At 42.2% G+C, this 17,530-nt stretch overlaps 1 protein-coding gene across 1 annotated transcript in view; it reads right to left on the reverse strand.

Annotated features, from left to right (window-relative positions):
• Positions 1-957: 957 nt before the first annotated feature.
• DCAF12 (DDB1 and CUL4 associated factor 12) overlaps positions 958-17,530 on the reverse strand; it is a 36,976-nt gene continuing 20,403 nt past the window's right edge. The window contains exons 3-9 of the mRNA XM_027550026.1: positions 15,876-16,082; positions 14,797-14,857; positions 7,902-8,095; positions 6,885-6,950; positions 5,482-5,644; positions 3,565-3,743; positions 958-3,057 (exon numbers count right to left, since the gene is read on the reverse strand). Coding sequence (XP_027405827.1) covers positions 2,899-3,057; positions 3,565-3,743; positions 5,482-5,644; positions 6,885-6,950; positions 7,902-8,095; positions 14,797-14,857; positions 15,876-16,082 — 1,029 coding nt within the window. The 3' untranslated portion in view covers positions 958-2,898. The remainder of the gene's footprint in view (positions 3,058-3,564; positions 3,744-5,481; positions 5,645-6,884; positions 6,951-7,901; positions 8,096-14,796; positions 14,858-15,875; positions 16,083-17,530) is intronic.

Below are 17,530 nucleotides of genomic sequence, written 5' to 3' on the forward strand. Positions count from 1 at the left end.
CTCCGTCACCTTTTTCTGAGCATGTCTCATGCACGAGTCCCATGGTAACCCCAAACCTCAGGTTGTGAAGAAACATGTGTTTGCTTTCATGTGCATTTCCCCCGAGTAATCTGAACATGGGACATTTTGCAAACAACCATTACTGTTCCAAGGATTGGGGATTCTGAAAAATCTCATTCTGGGAAAGGCTAATGTCAGTCCCTTTCCAAATGCTTTAACTCTTCTCCTCTGGGAAGCCCTTTCAACTGCTTCAACTCCTTCACTTCCCCTTTCCTGCTTTGCAGCCTTTGATCATGTATCAATAGGTGGTTGCTTGTACCAATCATCTTCTGAAGCAGTCTCTAACAGCAGCTGTATCCAGCTTGTCTGACTCTGTGGCCCAGTCCTGATGGGTCCTCCAGAGATGACTGTGAGGAGAGTAGTAGGGTTCAGCAGTCCACCTTTCTCTCAGCGACAGCCCGCTGGGAAGAACATCACTCACTAAAGACACTGGTTTCTCCTCTTACAGTGAGCATCTATGGTTCCAGCTTCAACAAAATGAAAGCCTGTTTCCTGGGGCACTTTCAGTCATTCTCAGGGCCCCTCCACTGAAGCAGACGGGGCCCATCACCACCCCTGGTTTATGTAAGAGGAGCTGGTCACTTTGCTCATCCAGCCACTCAGAGCAAGGACTAGCATGCTCCCTCCCTGTCAGTCTGTGCTTTTCTCCAAGCACCACACCACTTCCTCTAGGCATACCTACTCTCAACTGGACTCCAGAGCAAATGCTCCTGGGCCGGGGTTGGGGACCAGGAGCAAGCAGGTATCAGTGTTTCTGTGTTTGCCCTTGACCCACCTTTACCCTTGAGGGAACTCCTGTGTTCTACTTCAGGCAATCTGAGAACCCCAAACTGACCTTCCAACCAGTCACTTGGGACCTTTTTCCTGCTGCCTCTTGGTTACACATACTCAAACCACTTTGCACTGGAATATTTATTTATTTTTACTTGGCAAAAAGTCAAGTGCTACATTTTGAAAAACAAAACCTCAAACAACCAAATGCATTACCCATCACAGAAGAGGGTCTGCCAACAGTACAAAACATTCTAAAATTATTTTTTTATACAAGTAGGTTTAAAATGAGTTCTGTGAGAACTAAGAAATCTACAGCTTGTAGTTTAATAATAGAAAAAAATTAAGACAATTAAAAGATCTGTAGCATCCAGCATTTTGCTTAATTCCCTGTTTATAGCACCTATGTCTCTAGGTTAGAAGATGAGAATTCTAGAACCTATGGTGTATGCCTTGCAACACTATCCAGGGTGGACTTGCTGTCTCCCCTCCCTATCAGCGCCCATCACCAAAAAGAAGACACTCTTTTTTTTTTTCAATCTCCTTAGTTACACCCAGAGCAGGGGGGACAACTGGGAAAGTGACTTGGACACTACAGTGCAGGAATATGACTTCTTTCCCCCAGAATGGGCTGCTACCAGAAACAGAGTATGTGCTTAGAGTGGTGGAGGAATACGGGGGTGGGAACAGCTCTTATCTGCAATATGATGCATAAAAAAACAAGGAGTAACTGGTCAGTCAGTTGCCTGCAAGTTCAAAAACCTCAGACTAAACAGTTCAAGGGCGGAACAAATCACTGATCACATTGCTGCTTTTACATGCACAACGCTGCTGGCTGTAGGCCACCCCATCGCCATCCCAGGGCTGAGCCAACAGAGCGGCTCCACTGTCTTCAGAAAACACACATTCCACACATGAGGCACTCACTACACACAGATAAATCCCCTGCTCATCCCCACCCTCCTGAACTGAACCCATTTTAGAAAACACAAGCAAAACCTACTGGGGAGATTAGAAGAAAGGCAAAGACATTTCTCCTCAAAGCCAAAGGGACCAAAGCATGTGAATTTTAGCAGACCTGAGGCCTCCCATTCCAGGTCCCTGAGAAACCATATCAGGTCTTGTCTGAGAGGAGGGGGAGGGAGGTTGGGATGGAAATTCTTTTTACCAAGTCCCACCAGACCTTCTGCAACTGCCAGAGCTGCATTTTGAACTGAGACTCTGATGTTTTGGGGGTAGTGGCCATGGATTTGACCAGATGGGAAACTGAAGTGGAAGTGACACATACACAGAAATGTCCTCCCCCAGGGGACACACAGAAGGGGAGAGGCAGGTGGGAGATGGATTACTTTGGAGTCCTGGCATCAGAGTCCCAGAAAGCTTTCAATCAAACTCAGAGGGTTTCCTACTGGTGATTTGTTTTCCTTTCTATTTTTACTTCCTATAATCAGTGTTGTTAGACTTTACAAAACAAGATAAAGACCAGTCCCAAAGCTGGACTCTGTGAATAAAGTTGTTTCTTTTATAAATATTTTAATTACAGTAATCCTCACTCCAGGTAATTTCAATGACACACGGTACGTGCAGGCACACAAGTTCTCTCTCACACACACACACCACACATACAACACACACACAGCCCCCAAACTTTCACAGAAAGTCTAGGACAGCAACTATATAATTATAAAGGAGCCCTACCTCTCAAGAGTGAAGTAAGGGTGAGAATGAATTATGTCAATCTAAGGAACCCAGAGTGGGGAGAGTGTGTGTCACTTAAAGAAAAAATACAAACAGGAATTAACAATGTCTGGTTGAGAAGCCAGAAAGAAAAAAGACAGTAAAGTTAAATTCTGTTTACCAAACAAAAAACGAAACAAAAAAACAAAAAGTCCTTTAGATTTCTGAACAGAGGTTCTTCCTATCAAGTGCTTAAAGCATAGGCAAACTCCGGTGTTCCCACTAAAATATGAGGGCCTCACACAACTGGAAAAAAATCAAAAGAAGAAATGGAAACTGAGGATGGAAGTTAGTGTAAATCTCTGCATTTTGGGAGAGAGTTGGTTGTCATTAACTCCAGAGCCCAGCATAGTTTCCATGGAGCCCTGAAGGGAGGGGACCTCCTGCCACGAAGAGTTTCGTTCCGGACGAGTCGTAGCAGTGGGTGTAAACAGCATTGGGGAAGAAATCAATGTCCGAAAAGTAATTCCTCCAGGTTTCATCATGATTCTATGGGGGAAAAAAAAGAGACTCTGTTAGCACTTGCCAGGGGCGCAGAAAAGGCGAAAGAAGGGACAAGGATGCTTTCTGGGCCCCTTGAAAGGAGAAGGTCCTGTTATCTATCACTGGATCCCAGGAGACTGGTGCTCATTGACTTGGGGCCCTATTTTTCCAAATGACATTAGGGAGGAGCCAAGTAGGATGAAGAAATGCTACACAAGCCTAAGGTCTTCTCAGGACTGCTGGAACCAATGCTTTAATAATTCACTGGCAGTCTCAGGGGGGAGGCTCCTTCTCCTTCTGGCTGTTATCACCTGTGGGTTATCCTGGGTCAACTGGTGTGTCTTCTGGGCCTCAGTTTTCCCATGGATGTGCAGACACAAAAACAAAAATCACGGGACAGTGTCTTTACCTGCCTCTTACTAGTGAAAAACTATGATGTGTTAGTAGGGGTGGGAATGTAAAGACAACTTTTCTGTCACTGGCCAGTAACCATGTGAGGCCGGGCTTACTCACCAGCCAGCCTTTGCCAGTTGTTAGTTTCAGGTTCTCTCCTGCGAGTTTGGGCTTGGACCCGTAACAAGCTGAGAGCTTCTCTTCCAGGAACCTTTGAGCTCGGATGTCATAGAACAGCAGGGAGCCCTGCCCTGTGCCCACAGTGATGATGTGCTCATAGAAGCTCACTGACCGGATCCCTGAGACAGAGAAAAGTAAAAGGGTGATCGGATCTGCGAGCCTGAATTTCTCTGGCACTGAGTTCACGTGCCACCCCGACATACCACATCACCTTTCCTGTGGCAGACCCAGCTCATGCACAAGCCAGGGCACCGTGATGCCACACTGGCCATCCGCACATTAACAGGAACCTTCCCATAAGCCTCAGAGAAGTGCCTGATGATGCCTGAGATGCTTGTGGCCTAGGACCGCAAATCTGCCCTGAACCTTCTTGCCTCTCCTTGGCTCACTCAAGGCATCCTTCATCACTCTGAGCTCTTTTCCATTATATGTTTCTAACCCGCACTGAAACTGAGGGTAATGTGGGTATTTATAAATCATTACATTAACAAGGACTTTCTTGTATTTGACCTAAAACCACTACCATGGCACGGCAAGAGGTCTTTATCTGGTATTAAGTGTGTTAGGAGAGTGGTAAATAGCCTAGAACTCAAGACCCAATGGTGCACAGTCTCTCACTTGTGAATTTAAGACAAGTCACCTAATCCCTTTGGGTCACAGGGAAAACACATCTGCTGCATCTGTGGATTAAATAAGAGCATGCGATGCGAAGAGGTTTCACTAGTATTTGTGAAATCAATATCTTATTAGGTTTGAGTGCCACCCCTGTAACAGTAACCAAAATCTCTTCACTGCAGACATCATTCCTGCTAAGGCAATTTACTCTTTCCCTTACTTACACACAGTTACTCTCTCAGTTCTGAAATCTAAGTATTTCAAAGATAACTGAAAACAAACAAGTCCAAAACAAAGGCGTATCTGCAACATTTGCATGAAAATAAATACTTGAAAGAAGCTAAAGTGTAATCCACACAGTGCCTTTTAACTGCAGTGAAGGGGAACAAAGGAGAGATAAGAAGAAAACACACTTTGTTAGATTGGATCCTCTGGATTCTGGTCCCTGGGCTGTTCCCCCACCAACCAGTGTGATGCTGGGCAAGTTATTTAACCAGTCTGGGTCCTAGTCTCCTCCTCTATAAAATGGGGTATAAACTGCCTCTCACAGGGTTCTTGGTAAGATGAAATGAGATGGCTGACAAAAGTATTCTGAAATCTTTAAGTACAGTACAAACATGCCTTTTTATTCCTCAATAAAGGATGAGGGTGCCCTCTGACAGAATATGCTATTAAAGATTGGTGGTGGTGGTGATGGTGCGGTTTTGAAGTCTAGTTCATCCAGTGGTCAGAACTAAATATCTTCTTTATCTTTACTGATTTACAATCTATATACAATGCACTGCAAATATTCAAAGTACACAATGTGAAGTTTTAACATATGTATATATCCACAACACCATCACCACAATGAAAATAATCATTATTACCCCCAAAAGTTTCCTCATAGCCCTCTGTAAAATCCCCCTCAGTCTACTGCATCATCCCTTAGCATAAAATGAATTTTCTAGTTCAGGCAGAGTTCCAACAAAAAAACTAACACAGGAAAGAGAGTAGGGTGATGTGAGGGAGTACGGAAACCACCAATATCCTGATGGTTGGTTTCCATCAAAGCCTTCTGTGACCACACATTTGTCTAAAGTGTTTGAAGCTTGGCTGCCACGCAGGCATTCCAGCTCCCCTCTGTGTCACCAAACACCTTCATAAAAATCTCTGTACTTGTCTGGAAACCAATATAGAAACAGAAGGTCAAAAACCAATGGCAATGCAGCTGTAAGCCTGAGGGGCACACAGGGCTCTTACCACTGCCTCGCTCCCTGGAGCAGACAGACTTGACGTTGTATGATGGCTGCCGCGGATCCAAGAAAGAGACGTGAGCTTGGGAGCCCACTGCATAGACTGACCATTCATTACCATAGGCCAGGCACACATTTTCACGGCAATATGGCAGTTTGGTGGAGAGGAGCTGAAAACAGAGAGAGGAGAAAGGTAACCACGATAATACTAGAGAGTATACAGAAGGGCGCTGTTCTTTGCTGCCCACCTCTGTGGGCTTTCCTCATACACAAGATACGCAAAGTCAGAGATCAAAAGACACGTATTGCTCCATCCCGAGGCATGTTAGAGAAACAAAGAGTGGTGATAATAAACGAGATCTAGGTACTGAAGAGGACTGGTTAGAGGAAAAGGTCAAGCTGGAATTAAATAATGAGAAGCAGAGAGAAAGGCCAAAAACCACAGGCTGTTTCCAGGGATAACTCCAGGGCACTAAAGCCACGGGCCCATCTGTTTTCTCTGCCAGGAAGAGCTCAACCTTCTCACTGATCTTCAGGTAGGAGACCTTGTTTTTGGCTACCTGCAGCCTAAATACCCCACTGTGTGGTAGCTTACACTACAGAAAGCACACTCGTGGCTCTGCTCAACCCAGGCAGCCCAATCAGCGCTGACCCTGGATCCTTATCATTTAGCCAATCTTCAGAGCCCACTGAAGTTGAGGCACCCAGCAAGGGTGGTGGAGCATAAAGCCTCCTGCGACATGAAGGAATCAGTAATTCCTAGAGCTCTGCTTCCTCTTGAAAGAGATTCCATCAAAGAAGGAATAAGTCTCAAAGGCCTCTGGGACAAGAATAGAGCAAAGGATTCACAGGTACGTTTAGCTTTAGGCAAAAGCTGCTTGCAAATATTGTAAATTCATACCTTGCATTAGAGAAAGAAATGGTAACCTACTCCAGTGTTCTTGTCTGGAGAATTCCATGGACAGAGAAGCCTGGCAGGCTACAGCCCATGGGGTTGCAAAGAGTTGGGAAACGACTAAGCAACCAATACACATACCTTACATGATTATTTTGGAGATGACTTCTCTTAATTGACTTTTGTCAACAACTCCTAACATTTAGGTTTGCCTGCCCTGACAATGCTGCAAATAGTCCATAATCCATAAGCAAATACTGAAAGGCATTGTGGAATGGAGGACTGCGAGCTAAAGGAGTCTCAGCAGGCCCTTGCAGTGTGAACAGTGTGAAAGCATCACCCCACTGACTCCTCTAAAAGATTTTCGAGAGAGGCAGGCTAGACTCAGAAGTTCATGTACCATGTGGTCACATGTCCAGACACTTCAAGAATTCATGTTTTAGATAAGAATGAAAAATTCAGAGATGACAGTATTTTAACTTGAAGGTGAAACTACTAAGTCCTGTTCAGCACACCTTAGATAGGGTATTTTCAGTCTTCCAGAGATGAAAGTAGCCATCCAGCGATACTGCTCCCAATTCCTGCAAAAGCAATGAAAACAGGTCATATACACAGCAACTAACATACAACAGTAAGCAGGAGAATACCTGCAGGATGCGGTCCTCCATTCCCTCACTTGGATCCCATGATGGTGCCAGGGATTATCAGCCCCTCATCTCACCCTATGAAATGCAGCTGGACAACATAGTAAAACAAGGCTGCTTCTTGAGAGAACCCAAGAAGCTAGTCCAGGCTTGCACGGAGACACTCAAGGTTCAAAAAGCCAGTAGCATACAATCATACACATGACATCCTGTTTGTTAGAACAGAGCACACACGTGAAAGCCAGTTTTGTAAGTCTCAGTGTGAGAGCTTCTGTAAGTACAGGGTCTAAGGTAGGAGATAAGTCTACCCCTAACTTCTAAATATGGATGAGAGATGGGAGGCTAAGGGAACTAGCCCTCAAATTGTGGTCTGACTCAAATTTTGGGAAAAGCCTTTCTTCTCTTATGGGTCTGGGTCTTCAAACCAGCAGTCTACTTAATAGTTCAGTTTCAGGAGATCTGACTCAGATGATTAGACTTGATGGAAGCATTGAGAAGAGGCTGTGAAGAATGAAAAGAAACTGAATACAAGAGAGAAGAAAGTGACTGCATGTAGGAAAATCATACCCAAAACAGAGCACCTGCAAGGTCATGTGCAGATGAGAGACAGATCAGAATGCCCCTGGCGAAACTCTGAGAGGTTAACAGACGTGAACCATGCAGAGAATATTCACTGCAAGGGGAAGGTTTCGTAATTTTAGTTATAATCTTTCTCAGACAGAGATTGTTACTGAGCATCCCTCAGTCTTCAAGAGATGCCGCTTGGGCTCAGAACCAAGTTATGCAGTTCTGACTTGGGAAGAGAGAAGGGAAGCGCATCTTCCAAGACATAAGCCAAGAAACTGAAGCAAGGGGAATAGGCTTCAGGGACCTCTGGCAAGTTCATACCTTGTTCTTGTTGTTGAAGGCCAGAGCCCGGACCTTGCAGTTGTCAGGGTTTGTGTCCTCCTTGGGGATGTCCTTTAAGGCCTTGTGAGTGATGTGAGAATACACAGGGACTCGCGACACATTGTGCCTTGCATCACTTTTGGTCAACACATCATCTGTCACCTCCCAGAGTCCCATAGAACCATCACGCGAGCCTGCCGGGCAAGGAAACCATGGGTATCAGACATACCAACTCACCACGAGACAGTCCCACAGAAGCCAAAAGGACTTTTTTTTTTTAAAAGGACTTTCTTAGCCTAGTTCTCTGTGCACCATGTTCACACGTGTGGAAGTGTGGCCAGCGGCCCAAACCAAAACGGACAGCAGTATGCATTTTAACAGCTACACTGAGAGGATGACTCAACTGAAGTGCAGGAGTTGATATATAATTATATATATGTATATTTTTTTGACCATGCCTGTCCCACAACCTGTGGGATCTTAGTTCCCCAACCAGGGATCGAATCTGCACCCCCTGCATTGGAAGCGCAGAGTCTTAACCACTGCGCTGCCAGGGAAGTGGTTATATCAAAATGTAACCTTTAAGTGTAATGTGGTTGGTGAGACTTTTCAAAAGAGAACATAATACATTAGACAAAGCTCAGTAATGTTCCAAGCCAAATGCTCAGGTTACTAGGGCATGAATGCACAGGTGATTTCTACTAGGCAACAAGATCTGGCAACTTCCACTCTAGATCAGTGGTGCTTAACATTTTCTGAGTCCCAGTACCCCTTGTTCAGACTTAGGAATGTTAAAGACTTCTTTCTCTGGAAAAATACACCAAAGATCTACATTGCACACTCAACTTCGGGGAGGTTCCTAGGCCCCTTAAAGGGACCACAACCCCTGAATTAAGAATGACTGTTCTACGTAAGATGAATGCTTAATAACATAAATTGTTTTCCTTAGGAAATAATAATGAAGCACTTAAAACAGGTCTATTGGATAGATATAAAACAGTATATCAAGAACCATTAAAAAAATTTTCAAATTCCTTTCAGTATCAGTATTTGCCAACATTCCTTTCAGACCAGAAGGTGCCCCTCCCACACTTTAAATCTCCTGAATACTTCACAGTAAAAACTATCTAACATGGGAGAAATATCACTCAATTTGTTTGCACCGTAAGGTCTGTGGACAGGTTCAAAACAGAGGGTTCAATGTGTGTGAAATCCAGAAAAGGACACCAAGAGAAGGGCATATCTAGAGAACTACGTAAGAGTTATAATGCAAGTTAAAAAAATAAAACACCACAAGCTTTATTATGAAAAATGTCAAGCACGCTGAAATGCTGAAAGAATTTTACAATGAATTATATACTTACATCTAGAGTCTACCATCAACGTTTTCTTATGCTTGGTATATCATACATCTGTCTATCCCTCTAAATGATCCTATTTTAACCTAGTAATGATCCCATTTTAACAACTGGAGTATGTACTGAAAAAAGACTAGCAAGATGTATTTAAAAATGTTAACAGTGGCTATCTCTAGGCAGAGATTGTGTGGGTAATGCTTTCCTTTTTTATTTGAATTTTTAAAATTCTTATAACAAACATATGTTACTTTTGCAGTAAGGAAAAATTTATTTAAAGAACTAATCTGGCAGCAACATGAAGATGAGATTAGAGGAGATAAGACTAGAATCAGAGAGAAAATACAGAAGGACATTGGGATAATTCAAAAGATAGATGACGAGCACCCAGGGAAGACAGAAAATAAATTGATGGGTGTAAAAGATATTTTAGAAAATCATATCAACAGGGCTTGGTAATCTATGGAGAATGAACAGAATTAGTTCCCTGGCTGTGTGCCTAGGTAGAAGGCAGGAACATTTACCAATATGTCAATGGTAGGGAGAAGTGTGGTCCTGGGAGGGAGATGATGAGTTTGAATACCCTGAATCTGAGGGGAATGTTCATCATCAAGGGGTTGATGTTCATCAAATGTGAACATTAACACTGGTTAACAAGTATGGAGCATTTTCACTATGGCAGCCACTAAACACTATAATATTTGATCTTCCCAATGACCCTTTAAAGTATGTACAATCATCATCCATGTTTAAACCCAAGTCTTAAAAAGGCTTAAGTAACTTGTCCTCTATGCTAATAAGCGGTAGGACCAGGATTCAAATTCACGTCTTTATTATCAGAGCCAATATTCTTTTTTTTAATGCAGCAAAACCTATTTTAATGCTAATGGTACATCAAACATTTTTTTTGGTAAATAATAGAACCTTGTTTATACCCAATTAAATAAGACATCTACACTATCCTAAAACTATCTGAACTTTCTTGCTGATGTGACCTCTCAGAGTATGAAATTCCTGATTTGGATGTAAAGGAAGCATAACTGAAAATTCAACAGCTTTTTTTTTTTTTTTACTGCACTGTGCAGATTATGGGATCTTAGGATGCCAACCAAGGATCAAACCCAAGCCCTCTGCAGCCGAAACATGGAGTCTCAACCACTGAACCGCCAGGGAAGTTCCTCCCCAAAAATCTAGCCCCTGCTCTCCTGCACAGCTGAATGTTGGAGCTATTAATATTTGCAACTGAGCTGCTTACTGCAAAAATTTGAGGCAGTTTCTCAATCTTTATATATATCACTCCTCCAAATTAGGCTTATTGTCTCTGCACGTATTATAGTTTTAAAATGTATACTGTGATTTTACTCTTTAGCTTCCACAACTGTATGTGGTGTTGTGTATCCTGCACACAGCTGTCACAGGGCATCTCCATCATTAGGGTAGGGAGGTGTACCAACTTAGTTGGATGATCAGGAAACTGAAACACAAGCTTCTTTCAATATGCAACAATTTGGAGAACACAGCATTTGAAGATTATTATTTGTACAAAGCTGTATTTCCTCAATTTAGATGGCAAAATTATGTATTAGGAACATTGATGGGTTTCTGTTGTGTATGTAGAGTTTTTATTTATTCTACAGTTTATAAGGAAGGTATGGTCTATATTATCATAATTAAAGTCTCAATAGAAGATGTGAATAGTGCATTTAGATTTTAATCTTTCTTTTTTTTCTGGCCGCTCCATGAAGCATATGGGCTCTTCCCCAGTTAAGGATTAAACCAGTGCCCCCTACATTGGAAGTCTTAACCACCAGACCACCAGGGAAGTCCCTAGATTTTAATTTTTTACTATTAGTATTAGTTGACTTACAATATTCTATGTTTCAGGTGTACAGCACAGTGATTCAATATTTTTATAGATTATACTCCATTTAAGGTCATTATAAAATAATAGCCATATTTCCTCGGCTGTAAATATATCCCTGTTGCTTATTTTATACATAGTAGTTCGTACTTAATTCCATACTTCTATCTTGCCCCCCTACCCCCACTGGTAGCCACTAGTTTATTCTCTTTTTCTGTGAAACTGTTTGTTTTGTTTTTATACATTCATTTTATTTTTGGAGTCCACATTCCAGTGATGAGTTTTTGTCCTTCACTGACTTATTTCACTAAGCATAATACCCTTCAGGTCCATCCATGTTGTTGAAAATGGTAGAATTTCATTCTTTTTTAATAGCTGACTAATAGTCCATTGTGTATATATACCACATCTTCTGCTTTTTTTATTTTTACTTTACATTGGAATATAGTTGATTAACAGTATTGTGTTACTTTCAAGTGTACAGCAAAGTGATTCAGTTATATATATACATATCTATTCTTTTTCAAATTCTTTTCCCATTTAGGTTATTACAATATATTGAGCAGAGTTCCCTGTGCTATATAATAGGTCCTTGTTGCTACCTGTTTTAGCTTTTTAGATGTAGCCTGTGGGATTTTAGTTCCCTGCCCAGGAACTGAACTTGCACTCTTGGCAGTGAAAGTGCAGAGTCTTAACCACTGGACTGCCAGGGAATTCCACAGCTACCTATTTTATTAATTTTATTTTGGCTGCTTTGGGTCTTGGTTGTGGCACATGGGATTTTCACTGCCTCGTGTGGCCCTGTTCATCGTGGTGCAGGCATTTCCAGTTGTGGGGCTCTGGAGCACGTGGGCTTAGTTGCTCCTCAGCCTGTGGGATCTTAGTTCCCCGACCGGGGATTGAACCTGTATTCCCTGCATTGGCAGGTGGATTCTTACCCACTGCACCACCAGGGACATCCCCTGACCAATTTTTAACTGGGGTGTTTATTTTTTCATAGAGTTGTACGAGCTGTTTATATGTTTTAGATATTAATCTTTATTGGTGATATCATTTGCAAACATTTTCTCCCATTCCATAGGCTGTCTTTTTTTGCTGTTTCCTTTGCCTCAGGAGATCAAATAAGACATTGCTATGATTTATATTAAAGATTGTTCTGCCTATGTTTTCTAGGAGTTTCATGGTTTCCAGTCTTACATTTAGGTCTTTAATCCATTTTGAGTTTAGTTTATTATATTGGTGTGAAAAATGTTCTATCAATAATTTCATTCTTTTACATATAGCTGTCCATTTTTCCCAGCACTTCTCATTAAAAAGACTGATTTGTCTCCATTGTATATGCTTTGCCACAGATTTACTGACCAGTTTACTTCTTCGTTCTGTCCCATTGATCTGAGTGTCTTTTTGTGCCAGTACCATACTGTTTCAGTGACCACAGCTTTGTAGTTTAGTCTGAAGTCAGGGGGCATGCTATCTCTAGCTTTGTTCTTTTTCATCTCAAGATTGCTCTGGCAGGACTGCCCTGGTGGTACAGTGGATGAGAATCCACCTGCATTGATCCCTGGTCCAGGAAGATTTCACATGTTGTGGAGCAACTACACCCATGTGCTACAACTACTGAGCCTGTCCCCTGGAGCCCAAGAGCCACAACTACTGAGCCCAAGTGCCTAGAGCCCATGCTCCACAAAAGAAAAGCCACCACAGCGGGAAGCCTGCACACTGCAACCAGAAAAGCCTGTGTATAGCAACGAAGACCCAAAGCAGCCAAAAGCAAGCGAGCAAACAAACAGAATTAAAAAAAAAATTGCTCTAGCAATTTGGGGTCTTTTGTGGTTCCAAAATTTTTTTAATTTTAGGACTGCTCTAGTTTGATGAAAAATGTCATGGGTATTTGGTAAGGATTGCATTAAATCTGCAGATTGCTTAGGGAAATACAGGTATTTTAACAGCATTAATTCCTCTAATCCAAGACCATAGGATATCTTTCTCTCAGAGTCAATATTCTTTCTTCTTTTTAAATTGAAATATAACTGATTTAGGTACATAACAAAATGACTCAGTATTTTTTGCAGATTATATTCCATTATAGGTTATTATAAGATACTGAGCATAATACCCTGTGCTATACAGTATATCCTTTATACTTTTTAATTTTATATACAGTAGTTTGTATCAGTTAATCTCATACCCTTAATCTGTCCCAACTCTCTCCCTCTCTGTTTTGGTAACCATAAGTTTGTATTCTACATTTGTGAGTTTGTTCCTGTTTCAGAGCCAATATTCCTAAAACTTGCTTACTGTTCACAAAATGTAGCCTTGGAAGCTATCAGCCTGAAAACATAGAATGCTCCCAGGATATATTAAAAAGAGAAGGAAAGCTCTCCAAAAAAGCCATGTCCTGGCTCCCAACAACCCCATTTAATTCAGGTTACTGTCATACATATAGTCCCTATCGAGGGGACAGGATTCAGTCTTTGCCCTCCAGAAGCTCTCATTTCTTGGGAAGACAAATGACAGGGAATCCAAAAGCTTCTGAACCACTAGTGAAAAATTCTCAACTGTGACTATGCTTGTCCATTAGACTTCTCTTCCTTCCTTGCTGTTTTCTATTGCCTTGCAAAAAATCCAAAGAAAGAAACATTTATGTTCCCTTAGCTTTGTTTGTAGCAGTTCTAAACATGGGCTTTGAACTGAGAGCTGGCTTCAGATCCTGACTCCATCTCTCACTGTCTCTGTAGCCTCTGGCAAATTATAACTTCTCAGAATCTAAATCTTCTCAATTGTGAAATGAGGCTAACAATGCAAACCTTCTAGGATTGTTATGATAATTCTATGAAATAACATATGAAGTACTTAATTTAGCAACTCTTGTGATTTTTAAAAATTTGGGAATTTGGAATGGGCGATTATATTTTTACATATATATGCAGGCATGCTCCATCGCTCAGTCATGTCTGACTCTCTGCAACCCCGTGGACCGTAGCTCCTGAGACTCCTCTGTCTATGGAATTATCCAGGCAAGGATACTGGAGTGGTTGCAATTTCCTCCTCCAGGGGATCTTCCTGACCCTCATCTCCTGTGTCTCCTGCATTGGTAGGTGGCTTCTTTATTGCTGTGCCACCTGGGAAGCCAGGTACCCAGAAAAGCTGGCTGGCACTCTGAGCCTGTGTTCTAGGCTGCTGTGGGTATTCAGAAAGCATTTTGAGTATCTCTTCACTCATTTCCATGTATTTTTCCTGACTGTTCTACCATTGGGAGGGGAATTCCCCCAATCCTGTACAGCTTTATTAACACTATAAAGTTGTACAGAAAATGATCATTGCTCCTAATATTTTCCAGAGTACAACTTTTCCAAAAGCACTTTCCCAACTATTGTCTCAGTGAATCCCAACAAAATGTTGAAGCTAAGGGGCCATCACACAGGATCTATTAAAAAAGGCAGAGTATGAGTAATAAGTGTACCAGTACTTCCAGTACTTTCCAGACTAGGAATATACAAGGGACATGACTTATCCAAGGTCACATGCTAAGTCAGATAAAGAGACAATACAAGGTTTTCTGGCCCCTGGCTGATGGTCGGTTATTGGGCTATTTCTAGTCCCGCTACTATCCCATTTGTAACTTTGAGCCTCCCTCCCTCCCTGCCACACCAGAATTCCTTGCAAAAGGGCACTTTACCAGACACGGCCATAGTGTCACTGATCCATGCGATGGAAAAGATCCAGTCCTTGTGTCCATCCTTCAAGAGGAGGGCGAGATGGGTGCGGGAGGAGGGGGGAAAGAAACGAGTGAAATGAGGATCGCAACGCACGCCCCTGAAAAGCTTAAAAGGCTGGATGAAAGTATCTTTGTAAAAATTACAATTCTGATCTCTGGTGATGGCAACCCAATTGGCATGAGCCTAAAATCTTTAACTTTCTGTCTTGAGAAGCTCAAAGCTGGAATGAAATTGGCTTGCCTACGGGCTATAAACACGGCCGGTGGACACACTGCTCCAGCACTTTATCTCTTGATGTCTTACCTGTGGCTCCTTCCACACCATTACCCACCTCTCATCCCTCCAACTTCATCCTGGCACTCTCCCCTTTGCTTTCTGGGACAACAGCTAGAACCGACCTCTATGTTCTTCCATCTTTTGAACTCTCTTCCTCAGACATCAGGATGGCGTGTATCCACATTTCCTTTAAGCCTCCCTGTTCAAGTGTTATTCTTATCAAAGAGGCCTTCCCTGACGACAGCATCCTCCACCACACTCTCTCTCTTTAGCCTGCCTTTACTCTTCTCCATGGCACTCACCGCTCTGACTTACTGCTGGTACATTTTTGTTGGTTTATATGCCTCCCTTGACTTGAGCACAGGCTTCAAGAGGATATGGGGGCTTTGTCTCTTTTATTCACTGCTACATCCCCAGAGTCTAAGACAATGGCTGGCACAGAAGGGTCAAAAAATAGTTGCTGAATGAATAATTTAACAAACTTTTCTGACCATGGGCAGTAGGAGATGTGTGAACACCAACCCACTGCTGCTGGCATCTGAGGTGTGCTGCACGCACCTCTATCAAACATACCTTCTGTCAACATCTGAAGCTCTCTGTGGGGAGCACAGTACCCACTCTGAAATCTCTACACCCACATCTCATGGTTACAACTCCTCACCCCAACCCAGCCCCCGAGTCAGCAGTAAGCAAACCATTCCTTCCTGAAGGGCTTAAGGGAGGAAGGTCCATGTTACCTGCTGGACTCTGTTTAAAAACTTACATCTCCCACACACACAGGATCTAGTGTAGGCAGCCTATAGATGGCAAGACTATTAGGGTTGTCTCCTCCAGTGGCTAACAGTGTTCTAGAGGGATTCAGCTCGATAGCATGGATACCGCAGCCCTGCTGAGTCACACATCCAGGCTCCCGGTCCTTCAGAATGGGAATCTTGGTGATCTGGCTTGTCTGGACATCCACTACAAATAGCTACAAGAGAAAAGAGAGAAAGAAGGTGAAGTTTCTCTTCAGTGTGGCTGACCTTGGGTATAAATATCCATTCATTCACTCAGTTATCCATCAAACATTTAATTAATGTCTACTAACTACAAAGTCAGGGCTATACTAGTCAAATGAAACATGTAAATAAGAAAACAAAACAGAGATAGGTATAATATGTTATATAAACACGGAAGAGGAAGAAGTAAATTCTGTCTGATAGTCAAAGATGGCTTCAAAGAAGACTTGTATTAGACTTTGGACCTAATGAACCTGATGAAAGGTTTTCTACCAGTGCAACCGTATTATGTATCACTAATTCTTACCAACACATGTGTAGAAAATTATAAACAAAACACATCACAACCACTATTAGACATAAGTATAAACCATACCAGGTTTGCTAGAGTGACCTGAGATAGGAGAGAAAGAGATATTCACATCTCAATTACTTATCTGTCCTGTGCCTCCATGTCTCTGCTTATGCTACTCCTCCCGCCTGAAATGCCCTTATCCACTTCTGTAACAAACCAACCCTCTTTCGTTCTCCAAAATTCAACTCAGAGAAATGCTTGATAGAAAAGATCAGTCTTAGAGAAAGGGCATTCCCAATAGAGTCTATTAAACTCTTTATGTGATTCAATGATTCATTCCTTTATTTGCTCACTGAGTCAGCACCAATTCAATGCCAAGAACTGTTCTAGGTGTGAGAAACCTAACTACTAGGAATGATTTCTGTCCTCATATACCTTATAGTCTAGGAAGTTCATTTAAAATTCTACCAGCAAATCTCAGAGTGAAGCCAAAACATGTCAAATCTTTAAACAATCTACTGCTTGCATAGAAAGATGAAAGGAGGAAGTAGGTAAGTCTTAAATTTAAAATAGAAAAAGAAAAGGAAGAGTAGCTGGAATAAGAGTGTCAAGCAGAGACTGGTGGGGGGAGGGTGCGGGTTTTAAAAAGAAAGGAAGAGTGAGGGGAACCACTCCCAAACCTGTAAACCCTGATAACTATTTAAGGCCGAGACCCCACCTAACTGGCACCATCACCGATGTGTCTTGACAGGCATTTTCAAATTTTCAAACTCAATGTATCTAAAACAAATTATCTTCTTCCCCAAACTGTTCATTTCATCTGATGCCACCAAAATCTCCCTGCTCACTCAAGCCTGGGATTCACCCTATACTCCTAACTTCCTCCTAAATATTCCTACAGTTGGCTCCTTCTTCTTCATCCTCTCTCCTCTACACGACTTGCCTTCAGGCAAGGCCATCAACAAAACTATACTCCACACTATAATCATTCATCTTCTTAAAGAATGGAAATCCTCCCATGTCCATTAAAAAATATCTAATAGTTCCCCTACCCCTAAATTCGACTTCCCTGGTGGCTTAGACGGTAAAGCATCTGCCTACAATGTGGGAGACCTGGGTTCGATC

This window comes from Bos indicus x Bos taurus, chromosome 8, assembly GCF_003369695.1.
Source record: "Bos indicus x Bos taurus breed Angus x Brahman F1 hybrid chromosome 8, Bos_hybrid_MaternalHap_v2.0, whole genome shotgun sequence".
In the NCBI taxonomy this organism is placed as follows: Eukaryota; Metazoa; Chordata; class Mammalia; order Artiodactyla; family Bovidae; genus Bos; species Bos indicus x Bos taurus.